Source organism: Lolium rigidum, unplaced genomic scaffold, assembly GCF_022539505.1.
Source record: "Lolium rigidum isolate FL_2022 unplaced genomic scaffold, APGP_CSIRO_Lrig_0.1 contig_64164_1, whole genome shotgun sequence".
In the NCBI taxonomy this organism is placed as follows: domain Eukaryota; kingdom Viridiplantae; phylum Streptophyta; class Magnoliopsida; order Poales; family Poaceae; genus Lolium; species Lolium rigidum.
In genome coordinates this window covers 29,033-44,242 of record NW_025901218.1, presented here as the reverse complement: position 1 = coordinate 44,242, position 15,210 = coordinate 29,033, and the positions used below count along the sequence as shown (strand labels likewise).

The following is a 15,210-nucleotide window of genomic DNA, read 5'->3' as shown; positions in this document are numbered from 1 at the left end:
TTGGAGCGTCGGTTTGTTTTTGTTTTTGTTTTGCTTGAATAAAATGGATCCTAGCATTCACTTTGTGGGAGAGAGACACGCTCCGCTGTAGCATATGGACAAGTATGTCCTTAGGCTCTACTCATAGTATTCATGGCGAAGTTTCTTCTTCGTTAAATTGTTATATGGTTGGAATTGGAAAATACTACATGTAGTAATTCTAAAATGTCTTGGATAATTTGATACTTGGCAATTGTTGTGCTCATGTTTAAGCTCTTGCATCATATACTTTGCACCCATTAATGAAGAAACACTTAGAGCTTGCTAATTTGGTTTGCATATTTGGTTTCTCTAGAGTCTAGATAATATCTAGTATTGAGTTTTGAACAACAAGGAAGACGGTGTAGAGTCTTATAATGTTTACAATATGTCTTTTATGTGAGTTTTGCTGCACCTTTCATCCTTGTGTTTGTTTCAAATAACCTTGCTAGCCTAAACCTTGTATCGAGAGGGAATACTTCTCATGCATCCAAAATCCTTGAGCCAACCACTATGCCATTTGTGTCCACCATACCTACCTACTACATGGTATTTATCCGCCATTCCAAAGTAAATTGCTTGAGTGCTACCTTTAAAATTCCATCATTCACCTTTGCAATATATAGCTCATGGGACAAATAGCTTAAAAACTATTGTGGTATTGAATATGTACTTATGCGCTTTATCTCTTATTAAGTTGCTTGTTGTGCGATAACCATGCTTCGGGGACGCCATCAACTATTCTTTGTTGAATATCATGTGAGTTGCTATGCATGTCCGTCTTGTCTCGAAGTAAGAGAGATCTACCACCTTAATGGTTGGAGCATGCATATTGTTAGAGAAGAACATTGGGCCGCTAACTAATGCCATGATTCATGGTGGAAGTTTCAGTTTTGGACATATATCCTCAATCTCATATGAGAATACTAATTGTTGTCACATGCTTATGCATTAAAGAGGAGTCCATTATCTCGTTGTCCATGTTGTCCCGTGATGGATGTCTAAGTTGAGAATAATCAAAAGCGAGAAATCCAAAATGCGAGCTTTCTCCTTAGACCTTGTACATGGCGACATGGAGGTACCCCATTGTGACACTTGGTTAAAACATGTGTATTGCAAAGATCCGGTAGTCCAAGCTAATTAGGACAAGGTGCGGGCACTATTAGTATACTATGCATGAGGCTTGCAACTTGTAAGATATAACTTTCATAACTCATATGCTTTATTACTACCGTTGACAAAATTGTTTCATGTTTTCAAAATAAAAGCTCTAGCACAAATATAGCAATCGATGCTTTCCACTTTGAAGGACCATTCTTTTTACTTTTATGTTGAGTCAGCTCACCTATCTCTCTCCACCTCAAGAAGCAAACACTTGTGTGAACTCGTGCATTGATTCTTACATACTTGCATATTGTACTTGTTATATTACTCTATGTTGACAATTATCCATGAGATATACATGTTACAAGTTGAAAGCAACCGCTGAAACTTAATCTTCCTTTGTGTTGCTTCAATACCTTTACTTTGATTTATTGCTTTATGAGTTAACTCTTATGCAAGGCTTATTGATGCTTGTCTTGAAGTACTATTCATGAAAAGTCTTTGCTTTATGATTCACTTGTTTACTCATGTCATTACCATTGTTTTGATCGCTGCATTCATTACATATGTTTACAAATAGTATGATCAAGGTTATGATGGCATGTCACTTCAGAAATTATCTTTGTTATCGTTTTACCTCGCTCGGGACGAGCGTAACTAAGCTTGGGGATGCTTGATACGTCTCCGACGTATCGATAATTTCTTATGATCCATGCCATATTATTGATGATACCTACATGTTTTATGCACACTTTATGTCATATTTGTGCATTTTCTCGGAACTAACCTATTAACAAGATGCCGAAGTGCCGCTTGTCGTTTTCTCGCTGTTTTTGGTTTCGTAAATCCTAGTAACGAAATATTATCGAATTGGACGAAATCAAGACCCGTGGTCCTATTTTGCCACAAACCTTCCGAAGACCGAAAGGGATACGAAGTGGGGCGACGAGGCGCCGCCACCATAGGGCCGCGCGGCCAAGGGGGCCCGCGCCGCCCTATGGTGTGGGCCCTCGTCGGCCCTCCGACTCGCCCTTCCGCCTACTTAAAGCCTCCGTCGCGAAACCCCCGAGACGAAAAACCACGATACGGAAAACCTTCCGCAGACGCCGCCGCCGCCAATCCCATCTCGGGGATTCTCGGAGATCTCCTCCCGCACCCGCCGGAGAGGGGATTCATCTCCCGGAGGACTCTACACCGCCATGGTCGCCTCCGGAGTGATGAGTGAGTAGTTCACCCCCGGACTATGGGTCCATAGCAGTAGCTAGATGGTTGTCTTCTCCTCATTGTGCTTCATTGTTGGATCTTGTGAGCTGCCTAACATGATCAAGATCATCTATCCGTAATACTCTATGTTGTGTTTGTCGGGATCCGATGGATAGAGAATACCATGTTATGTTAATTATCAAGTTATTACATATGTGTTGTTTATGATCTTGCATGCTCTCCGTTATTAGTAGAGGCTCGGCCAAGTTTTTGCTCTTAACTCCAAGAGGGAGTATTTATGCTCGATAGTGGGTTCATGCCCGCATTGGCACTGGGACAAGGACGTAAAGTTCTAAGGTTGTGTTGTGCCGTTGCCACTAGGGATAAAACATTGGCGCTATGTCCGAGGATGTAGTTGTTGATTACATTACGCACCATACTTAATGCAATTGTCTCGTTGCTTTGCAACTTAATACCTGGAAGGGGTTCGGACGATAACCTCGAAGGTGGACTTTTTAGGCATAGATGCAGCTGGATGGCGGTCTATGTACTTTGTCGTAATGCCCAATTAAATCTCACCGTACTTATCATGACATGTATGTGCATTGTTATGCTCTCTCTATTTGTCAATTGCCCGACTGTAATTTGTTCACCCAACATGCTTTTATCTTATGGGAGAGACACCTCTAGTGAACTCGTGGACCCCGGTCCATTCTTTAATACCGAAATACAAATCTGCCGCAATACTTGTTTTTACCGTTTTCTCTCGCAAACAATCATCTTCCACACAATACGGTTAATCCTTTGTTACAGCGAAGCCGGTGAGATTGACAACCGCACTCGTTTCGTTGGGGCAAAGTACTTTGGTTGTGTTGTGCAGGTTCCACGTTGGCGCCGGGATCTCCGGTGTTGCGCCGCACTACATCCCGCCGCCATCAACCTTCAACGTGCTTCTTGGCTCCTCCTGGTTCGATAAACCTTGGTTTCTTTCTGAGGGAAAACTTGCTGCTGTGCGCATCATACCTTCCTCTTGGGGTTCCCAACGAACGTGTGAGTTACACGCCATCAAACTTCAACATGTATATCTCATGGATAATTGTCAACACAAAGTAATATGATGAATGCAAATAAGCAAGTATGTAGGAATCAATGCACACAGTTGACACAAGTGTTTGCTCCTAAGATAGAAAGAAGTAGGTAAACTGACTCAACATAAAGTAAAAGTGTTGGCCCTTCGCAGAGGGAAGCATGGATTACTGTTTCCGTGCTAGAGCTTTTATTTTGAAAACATAGAAACAATTTTGTCAACGGTAGTAATAATTCATATGTGTTATGCATAAGACATCCTATAAGTTGCAAGCCTCATGCATAGAATACCAATAGTGCTCGCACCTTGTCCTAATTAGCTTGGATTTCCATGGATTATCATTGCATTACATATGTTTCAACCAAGTGTCACAAAGGGGTACCTCTATGCCGCTCGTACAAAGGTCCAAGGAGATAGATCGCATTTGATTTCTCGTTTTTGATAGATCTCAACTTAGGACATCCATACCGGGACAACATAGAAAACAGATAATGGACTCCTCTTTAATGCATAAGCATTCAACAACAGATAATATTCTAATAAGAGATTGAGGATTAATGTCCAAACTGAAACTTCCACCATGATTCATGGCTTTAGTTAGCGGCCCAATGTTCTTCTCTAACAATATGCATACTCAAACCATTTGATCATGATAAATCACCCTTACTTCAGATAAGACGAACATGCATAGCAACTAACATGATATTCAACAAAGGTGTAATAGTTGATGGCGTCCCTAGAAACATGGTTACCGCTCAACAAGCAACTTATAAGAAATATGATACATAAGCTACATATTCAATACCACAATAGTTTTTAAGGCTATTTTCCCATGAGCTATATATTGCAAAGACAAAGAATGAAATTTTAAAGGTAGCACTCAAGTAATTTACTTTGGAATGGCAGAGAAATACCACATAGTAGGTAGGTATGGTGGACACAAATGACATAGGTTTTGGCTCAAGGATTTGGATGCACGAGAAGTATTCCCTCTCAGTACAAGGCTTTGGCTAGCAAGGTTGTTTGAAGCAAACACAAGTATGAACCGGTACAGCAAAACTTACATAAGAACATATTGCAAGCATTATAAGACTCTACACTGTCTCCTTGTTGTTCAAACACTTCACCAGAAAATATCTAGACCTTAGAGAGACCAATCATGCAAACCAAATTTCAACAAGCTCTATGGTACTTCTTCATTAATGGGTGCAAAGTACATGATGCAAGAGCTTAAACATGATCTATTTGAGCACAACAATTGCTAAGTATCAAATTATTGAAGACAATATACCAATTACCACATGAAGCATTTTCTGTTTCCAACCACATAACAATGAACGAAGCAGTTTCAACCTTCGCCATGAACATTAAAAGTAAAGCTAAGAACACCAGTGTTCATATGCAACAGCGGAGCGTGTCTCTCTCCCAAACAAAGAATGCTAGGATCCGATTTTATTCAAACAAAAACAAAAACAAAAACATACAGACGCTCCAAGTAAAGCACATAAGATGTGACAGAATAAAAATATAGTTTCACTAGAGGTGACATGATAAGTTGTCGATGAAGAAGGGGATGCCTTGGGCATCCCCAAGCTTAGATGCTTGAGTCTTCTTGAAATATGCAGGGATGAACCACTGGGGCATCCCCAAGCTTAGACTTTTCACTCTTCTTGATCATATTGTATCATCCTCCTCTCTTGACCCTTGAAAACTTCCTCCACACCAAACTCAAAACAAACTCATTAGAGGGTTAGTGCATAATCAAAAATTCACATATTCAGAGGTGATATAATCATTCTTAACACTTCTGGACATTGCACAAAGCTACTGAAAGTTAATGGAACAAAGAAATCCATTCAACATAGCAAAAGAGGCAATATGAAATAAAAGGCAGAATCTGTCAAAACAGAACAGTCCGTAAAGACGATTTTTTTAGGGGCACTTAACTTGCTCAGATGAAAAATCTCAAATTTAATGAAAGTTGCGTACATATCTGAGGATCACACACGAAAATTGGCAGATTTTTCTGAGTTGCCTACAGAGAGGTCTACTCAAATTCGTGACAGCAAGAAATCTGTTTCTGCGCAGTAATCCAAATCTAGTATCAACCTTACTATCAAAGACTTTACTTGGCACAACAATGCAATAAAATAAAGATAAGGAGAGGTTGCTACAGTAGTAACAACTTCCAAGACACAACAAAACAGTAGCAAAATAAAAACATGGGTTATTTCCCAAGAAGTGCTTTCTTTATAGCCATTAAGATGGGCTCAGTAATTTTAATGATGCACTCGCAAGAAATAAGAGTTGAAGCAAAAGAGAGCATCAAAAAGCAAATTCAAAACAAATTTAAGCCTAACCCGCTTCCTATGCATAGGAATCTTGTACACAAATAAATTCATGAAGAACAAAGTGACAAGCATAGGAAGATAAAACACAAGTAACTTCAAAATTTGCAGCATGTAGAGAGGTGTTTTAGTAACATGAAAATTTCTACAACCATATTTTCCTCTCTCATAATAATTTCCAATAGCATCATGAACAAACTCAACAATATAACTATCACATAAAGCATTCTTATCATGAGTCTCATGCATACAATAATTACTACTCCCATCATAAGCATAGTCATTCTTATTAATTGTAGTGGGAGCAAATTCAACAAAGTAGCTATCATTATTATTCTCATCACCATAATCATCATATATAGGAGGCATATTATAATCATAATAAAATTTATCCTCCATAGTAGGTGGCACCAAAATACCACTATCATTATAATCATCATAAATGGGAGGCAAAGTATCATCAAAGTAAATTTTCTCCTCCATGCTTGGGGGACTAAAAATATCATGCTCATCAAAACCAGCTTCCCCAAGCTTAAATTCTTCCATAGCATTAGCAATAATAGTGTTCAAAGAGTTCATGCTAATAACATTGCTATTTTGCAAACAAAGTTCCATGGGTTTTTTAATTCTCTCTTCAAACACATCATGTCCTAATTCAATATAAAGTTCATAAAGATCTCTAATTTTGTTGTTGTTTTCCATTAAGCCTAACTAGTGAAATAAAAACAAGAAACAAAAAGATGCAATTGCAGGATCTAAAGGAAATAGCTTCGAGCACTCACACACCGGTAACAGTGCTAGGAAATAGCTTAGTAGTCGGAGGATGTGAGTACCTTTTACCTTACCTCCCCGGCAACGGCGCCAGAAAATAGCTTGATGTCTACGCACGCTTCGATTCCTGTAGACAGTGTTGGGCCTCCAAGAGCAGAGGTTTGTAGAACAGCAACAAGTTTCCCTTAAGTGAATCACCCAAGGTTTATCGAACTCGGGGAGGTAGAGGTCAAAGATATCCCTCTCAAGCAACCCTGCAATTACGATACAAGAAGTCTCTTGTATCCCCAACACACCTAATACACTTGTCAGATGTATAGGTGCACTAGTTCGGCGAAGAGATAGTAAGATGCAAGTGATATGGATGAATATGAGTGGTAATAACAATCTGAAATAAATATGGCAGCAAGTAAACATACAGTAGAGCAGTAAATAACCGGTGATTCGATATTTGGAAACAAGGCCCAGGGATCATACTTTCACTAGTGGACACTCTCAACAATGATCACATAAATAAATAACTTCTCTTCACTTGTGCTACTTTCTCACACTCTCTTGTTGGATAACAAACACCATTCATTGTGTAGGGCTACAAGAGTTCCCTCAAGCCGGAGTAAACAAGCTCCACAACTTCATAAAGGAATCACACACGATACGCACACTGTCACCGTCACATCGTGGAGAGTAATTCCGGAGTTCATATTAAAGTAACCTCTAGAGTGCATAGTAATAGTTAACTTCATAATCTACAAGAGATCACAATCATAACCTACGCCAAGTACTACATGATGCACACACTGTCAACATTAAATCATGGAGGAGGAATAGACTACTTTAATAACATCACTAGAGTAGCACATAGATTAATAGTGATACAAAGCTCATGATCACATAAAGATCACACCATGGGAGAGAGAGATGAACCACATAGCTACCGGTAGAGCCCTCAGCCTCGGGGAGAACTACTCCCTCCTCATCATGGGAGACAGCGATGGCGATGAAGATGGCGGTGGTGTCGATGGAGATGACTCCGGGGCAATTCCCCGTCCCAGGCGGTGTGCCGGAACAGAGACTTCTGTCCCCCGAAACGGAGTTTCGCGATGCCGGCGGCGTCCCTGGAGTCTTTCTGGAGTTTCGTCAATTGGTATAGGGTTTTTACGTCGCGAGGGACTTTATAGGCAAAGAGGCGGCGCAAGGGGGTGCCTGGGGGGCCCACCCCATAGGGCGGCGCGTCCCCCCTCTAGGCCGCGCCAGCCTATGGTCTGGGAGCCCTGGGCCTCCCCTCCGGCTCTCTTTCGGTGTTCTGGTCCGTCTCGGTGAAATATGATGTTTGGCCTTTGTTTCGTCGAATTCCGAGAATATTGCCCGAACAGCCTTTCTGGAACCAAAAACAGCAGAAAACAGGAACTGGCACTTCGGCATCTTGTTAATAGGTTAGTTCTGGAAAACGCATGAAATCATTATAAAGTGTGAGCAAAACATGTAGGTATTGTCATAAAACTAGCATGGAACATAAGAAATTATAGATACGTTTGAGACGTATCACGAAGCAATAAACCATTACCTATCAGCTCCACCGTGGATTCGATACTCTTACTTTTAAAAACTAGCTACACATGATCTGTGACCTTGTAGACATCAATGAATCTAAACCTCTGGGTATGACCTACCACATGAAGGAAATACCAACATGCTCTTCCAAAGAGGCATGGATTGAGACAGAGGGGGGACGAGGGGGGGTCTATGCTAGATTTTGTTAAGAATAGTAGGCATTAGAACTCATTTTCTTAGCTATTTAGCTATCTTTGCCCCCCCCCCCCCCTCATGAAGTTCACAAGGCAAAATCTTTCTATTCCGCCCCCTCAAAGTTTGATCCTTGTTCCGTCCCTGCACAAAGGTGTGGATGATATCCTCCTATAACCCAATGTTCCTTAGCCTTTTGACTGGGGCACTTTTCATCCAGAGCATTTGGAGGGCCTATACATCATTAGGTGTAGATGTAGTCCTGGATAGCTATCCTCTCCTGATCTCGGGTCAACATAGGCTCGTACAGGAGCCGAGGATAAGCAGCGCGTCTAACAGCTCTCTTGTGCAGCATCATGGTCCAAGCATGAATTTAAACTACTAGTGCGGCCGCATAATGGATGAGTGTCATGCTATCGACCTAATCAACAGATCTACCATCAATGACCCTAAACCTCTGGTTATGATCTACCATTTGTACTCTCTAATTTGAGACAACATGCAGAGTGCAAAGAGAAGGGGGCAGGAAGGCGGATGCAGGCAGATGCCGCCTGTTGCCGCCCAAGACCGGTGGCGGAATTGGAGAAACCTTGGGGAGCACGGTTCCGCGTCTCAACCGCCTACCGTCACCCAAGTCTGGTCCGAAGTTGAAAAAATCACCGGGAACCGCAGATCCGCATCTCAGCCGTTGCCTCCGCCACATGTGCCGAATGGGGGAAAACAAGATTTTTGGTGAGGGTTCAAAGCAGAGAGGGGAAGGTGATGGTACGCATGCCGGGAAACATGGTGGGGAATGTCGTGTGTCGCGCGCTCACGTGTGACCACTTTTGCATTGCTCCAGCATGGCTCGACAAAAAACGATCGATTCGGCCGTTGTCGCTTGACCTGCCTCAGCGATGCTTTGCGCTTCGTGCTCTGCAAGACGGATGCCTCATGCGAGCAACCAAACACATCGATTTCGTACCGAGGCAGCCTGTTTAAAGGTGATGGAGGCTACCAAACACAGCTGTGGACTTATCCGACGAGCACAAACAAAGCCCCGGAGGCCCCCAAACATGAACTAGGTTCACGTGGTGCTTGCGAAGCGAAAGCAAGGGGGAAACGATCCATAAGGGCATGTCCAACCGGGCGACCCAAACGGCGCCCGCGCGTCCGGATGGGTCGAACCGGACGAAAACGCGGCCCAGCGCGCGGACCCATCCCTAAAACGGATGGCTGCGGCGTCCGGGATGACCCAAACCCGGCCCAAATCTGGGGCGAGTTTGCGTGGCCGCGGACGCCGAATGATGGTCGCTCGCGTCCGCCCCTTGTCCGCCCATGGCCCGCGTGTCATAGAAATAGAAACTTTTTTTCATTCAAATGAACCATTACAATTATTTTTAGCCTACTACTTCTATCCTAATACGTACGGGGCCGGCGGCCTCGCCGGCGACTCCCTCGCCGTCGGGACCGTGGATTTTACTCGACGCGGGCGACCTGTACGCGTGAGGATTCCACTCCAGCTTACGAGCTGGGTGGCGCGGCGGAGGACTTCATCCCCCTCCTTTCCGCTCGCGCGCCTCGGGCGCGCTCGCGCTCCGCCTCCTGAGGCGGCACCATCCGCTTCCCGCATAGCTCCAGTTCCTGCAGGGCGGCGCGTTCCACAGCGGTGCGCGCCTCCAGGCGGACGCGGCCGGCGGCCTGGGCCTCGTGGTTCCCGTTCCGCCGGCGCATGCGCTCTTGTCGGCCGCGCTCCGCCGACGCAGCCAGCCTCCCGGCGCGCCGCTCGGGCGAGGGCATCCGGATGAGGTGGCGGGCTGCTCGCATAGCGAGCAGCTCGTTCTTCCGCCCGAGGAGGTCGCCTAATCGGCGGCGGCCGGCCCGGCAGTCGCCTCGTGCTCCTTCGTCACGCGCGTGAGGTCGGCGAGGCGCTCCTCGATGGCGGCGTTGATGTTGGCCAGCGCGAGGTCCTCCTCGTTCACGGGCTCCTCCTCCGCGGCGGCCGCGGCCTCGTACCAGCCGTTCGCGGTCTCGTGCCAGCCGTCCGCGGCCGCCTCCACCATCTCCGCGTCCCCTTCCTTCTTCGCCACTGCCTCGGCAGCGACGCGGAGCGCGTCGTCGTCGGCGACCCACCGCGCGTCCGCGTGCTCCTCCTCCTCCGTCCGCGGGTACCTAGCCCGGGCGGCGAGGGGAGCTTGGCCCACGTGGCTCGCAGGGTGCGCGGCATGGCGCCGGAGAAGGTGGAGGGGCGAGGACGGCGGAGCAGGGTGTGATGCGGTCTCCGGCCGCCGCCGTCTTTATAGCCCGCGGCCTCGGCGGGAAACTTGGGCGCGAGCGCGCGCCAAAGGGCTTTTCGCGCGCGCGGGAACATTGGTGCGCGCGGGAAAGTTCCCGCGCGTTCCACCGTCCACCATTGCTGTCCCGTCGAGGCCTGCCATGGCGCAGCGCCGCGCAAGGAAGACGAACCACGTGGCGTCTGTTTGGGTCGCCGTGTTGGGCGCAGCGTGCGACCCAAACGGACACGCGAACGTGGGCCGCTGTCCGCGTGTCCGCCCGGTCACCTAAACGGTCCAAAACGGACGGTCCAGCGTGTCCGTTTGGGTCGCGCGGTTGGAGATACCCTAGCTACCGTATGTTGGTGTACATGCATCTCGGGCCGGAGCACGATACCGGAGCAGCAGGTGAATAGAAAAGGAAACGGCAGGGAGGCGAGCTACGTGGTCACTGCCGGGATATATACCGCCTCCGGCTGGAGCTGGCAGTCCAGCCGTTGCCCTCTCCTCTCCTCTTTATAACAGAGCACGGTACAACACACGCGCACCACTAGCTTGCTCGCCCACGTTTTCTCCGGCCCAACCAACCCATATCATATCCCGCTGAGCAGTTTGAGGCGAGGCGCGCGCGACGATGGGGAATTGCCAGGCGGCGGAGGCGGCGGCGGCGGTGGTCCAACACCCGACCGGGCGCGTCGAGCGGCTGTACTGGGCCACCAGCGCGGCGGAGGTGATGCGGGCCAACCCCGGCCACTACGTCGCGCTCGTCACGCTCCGGGTCGCCGAGGAGCGCCACGAGAACGCCGACGGCACCGGCGCGCGGCGAACCGTGCGCCTCACCCGCGTCAAGCTCCTCAAGCCCAAGGAGACGCTCCTCCTCGGCCACGTCTACAGACTCATCACCTCCAACGGTAAACAGCACATAACCTTCTCCTCGTCTTCTTCCTCTCTCCTGCTACCTCTTCTGCTGTAACAGTACACTAAAACGGCATGAAATTATTGGTGCGTGCAGAGGTGACCAAGGCGGTCCAGGCGCGGAAGGAGGAGAAGATGACGAAGGCGCGGCAGCAGCTCCAGCAGCTCGAGTCATCGCTGTCGAGGCAGAGCAAGGCGCGGCCGGCGGCGGACGACGACGTCGACGAGGAGGACGACGACGAGGCGAGCTTGGACGCGAGTCTCGAGCAGGTAGTTAATTTACATTGACTAGACTCGCGCTCTCTTTAATCCAGCTAGTACTTCTTTCTCTCTCTCGCCCGATGCCTCCATGCACGTTCCCTGCATGATTGATGATGCGTCTACAGTTGGTTAGTTGTTCGGCGCGATTATCATGACATTGTCAGTTCGTCCGCACTGTAGCTTATCAGGAAGATGGGCTTTTATCTGGGCAATCGTCGTTCGATTTCTCTGTAGAGGCAAAATCTGCATAGTTATCTTGGAAATCTGTTCGGCTTAATTTAGCTAGCTCAATCAAGAGTGATTTAATTCTGCATATCTGACATTCTCAATCCCCAATTGACATGAATAAAACAAAATTTTCTTGTATTTATATAGGGTGTGGTCCTGTGGATCCATCCAACTAATTGATGCTATTGTGTACCATCCAGCAGGAAAAATTAATGCTTAAAATAGAGGGATACAGAATGATAAAAGAATCATGACAAATAAAATACTGAACAGTAGCAGCTAATGTCAGGACGGAGAATCGTTTTCAGCGACCCCTTTCTGCTTCTGTGCTACCATGGCAACACATGCAAATGTTCCATCTTCAGTATTCCGAGTTCTGATTACTCTACTGTCACCTGATTGCAGTTGGCGCGGCAAGACGGAGACGCCCACCGGAGCTCCGGCGCCCGGCACCGGCAGTGGCGGCCCTCGCTGCACAGCATCGACGAGGCCGCGAGCTGACTCGTCCAGCCGCCCACCCATCCGCCGGCGGACCTGCATTTTCGGCGTCTGCCCGGCCGGCCTCGGTTGATTAATTAGCTCGGTTGCATGGGTTCTCTGTGTTCGAGTTCCCCTAGGACGCGAGGACCGCTCCTGAAGTGACTCTGTCGTTCGGAGCGTGTCCCGGATCCGTCATCCGTTGTACATCTTCTTCAGTGTTTTTCTTTTCTTCAGGATTTGTTGATTAGTGAGATTATTGCTCTCTTTCTTGAAACATTTGGCGCATGAAAGAAGTTGAGCCCAAGTAAAGTAGCTACAGAATCTATGCTTTTGAGGAGCTTCCTCCGTGTTTCTTCGATGCCAAGCTCGCAATCATAAGCTCAGTGGAAACGACGGGTGCACCTGCAGGTGGTGGAGGGGAATCGTCGACAGAAAGCCTTTTGGGCTGGAAGCCTCGTTGCACAGATTCGCGTCGGCGCTGCCTGCACATTAGTTTTTCCTCTTGAAGCGACAGTGCCATTAGATTAAGCTCCTGCCGTGATACTTGTACCGCAAGAGATTATACTACAGTTTGACGCCCACGATATCTAAGCTGAGTTAGGTAACTGCCTGGAGATGCCTCTGGAGGCTGCAACGTTCTGAGCGACACAGCAACTGACATTTCCTCCCTAGATTAATGGTCAGTTGTTACTTGCTAACCACAACTCACGGCAATTGAATACTGGCAACATCTGCTGCAGCTTACCACTGGTTGGTATAGCCGGCACCAAATAGATCTGGCTCCTGAACCCGTTGTGTTGAGCACGTGAGCATCAATGCACAAGGTTCGGCTGTGTTCGTCGCTCTGAAGCCCTGCGGTACAGGGGGTGAAAGGGATCCGAGACTGACGAAGTGAATGACAAATGTTTGGCACGTTGCGCTCACCTTCCTCTGTCTCTTTCTGTTTAGGACCAGGCGAGGCTGCCTGCCATTCTAAGTTTGTGATGTTCTGCATTTTGGTTTCACTTATGATGATGAGCATCCACCGTGTTGTGTCCGGAGCATGAACATTTGTAAGGCGAGTAAAAAAAACAAGCTTCACAAACCCCAACACTGCCTCTTTCCATGATCCCAGCCCCAGCCCCCAGGGCAGCTTGGTGCTAGCCGCTTTGCCCATCAAAAGATCAATTAGAGCAATTCCAATAATATAGCCAACTGTTGGCTATAATAAGATATCATATCATACGTAATCATCATATAGCTAACATGTACAATAGTTAGCTATAAGAATGTAGTACTTTACTAATATATGGCCCACCTTTCACTCTCACAATGTGCTTAGAAAGACGCGTCAAGTAGTTGCTATGTGCATAGTAGTTCCACCTCTCTCTCTCTCTCCTCTTCTCTCTCCTCCAACTCATCTAAAATATATTATTTAATATCTTATAGTCAGCTGACTGGACTCTATTATACTTGCTCTTATGCAGGGTAATCATGCTTTCGACACTGCCTGTTAGACTGAACCTGGAAGAAATATTTGCTTTAGCATGGATTTGATTGTGCTCTGCGCAGAAAAGCAACTATGCTTCGACAAGATCTGTAATTTTTCGGTAAGGGGGAGATGATATGCTTTCGGTTTAGTACTCTGAAGGATAAAGCTGGCTACATGTTGGAGCTCGAGTAGTACTAGCTGGTAATCGGTTTTCCTTTCTGTCCGATGACTGCTTTACACCGTTAGTGTAAGCTTAGCTCTTGTACTGTGGACAAGTACCACCGGACTTGGCCTGGCATATCGGGCAAGCTATCTCGTTCTCTCCAAAGGAGTACCCTTTGCAGCACAATTTTTGCGATTGGAGCTCCTAGGGAGCTACAGCTACCAATGACCAATCGCTGTATTGCCATATTTCGATGTCAAAGTTGTGTCCACCTTTCTTTCCTCGAACACATGGACACGCCAGACGTGGATTGATTCACCATGGCCGTAGTACGCTCTGATTTGTACTGAAACAAATTTTCAGACGGCCGACGTGACGACGGCCACTTCTCGAGAGAAACCAACGTCCTTCTCTCCCCAAATAAAGCTCATGGAGTCATGGTGAATGAGCGAAATCCCTAGGGGCTCTTTGATTCATGAGATAGGTTTAGGAGATGAGGGTATCCAAACCACCTGGTTAGCGATAGTTACTCCCTCCGTCTTTAAAAAGCTGCTCAACTATCTAGATACGGAGGTATATACTATATAGACATGTTTTAGTTATATCTAGAAAAAACTTGTTCAACTTTTTTTTGAATGGATAAAGTATATTTTTTGTTTGGTGTTGTAGCATGAGGTGGTTAGTGGTAGCTATTTTTTCGATCGAAAGGATGAGGAGTGGATGAGTGGTTGTGCTGACGTTTTTGATTCATTTGGTGAGCTTACCCTTTGAAGCAATTCAAATTTACCAGTTCAAGTCGATTCTAGGATAACCTATTACACAAATTATGTTTAATTCACACCTGGTTATTTCTCCAGCGCTCAACTAAAAAACTAACTTGGTCCAAACAATCTCTCACCCCACATAAAAACATACTGTTGAAACAAATTGTCGCAAAAAAATTAAAAACAAATATTACAAAAAGGTGATTAAACAATAACTTTTTGTTGCAAATTGTTTTGCAACAAAAATCACTAGCAATTTAAAAATAAAAAAATAAATGATTATAACAAAAAAACATGTGTTGGCAGCAAATAGAAATTGGTTAACAAAAAAATTGCTAGAGATTCATTCGCAATAAAAATAACCAGGCAGGTCAATAAAAATAACAAACAATTACAATAAAA

At 46.2% G+C, this 15,210-nt stretch overlaps 1 protein-coding gene across 1 annotated transcript; it reads left to right on the top strand.

The window, feature by feature from the left end:
• The first annotated feature begins 11,160 nt into the window (after nucleotides 1-11,160).
• On the top strand, nucleotides 11,161-12,431 carry LOC124681982. The gene is made up of 3 exons (XM_047216750.1): nucleotides 11,161-11,437; nucleotides 11,539-11,711; nucleotides 12,336-12,431. The coding sequence occupies exons 1-3, from the start codon at nucleotides 11,161-11,163 to the stop codon at nucleotides 12,429-12,431; spliced, it is 546 nt and encodes a 181-aa protein (XP_047072706.1).
• Nucleotides 12,432-15,210: the final 2,779 nt, after the last annotated feature.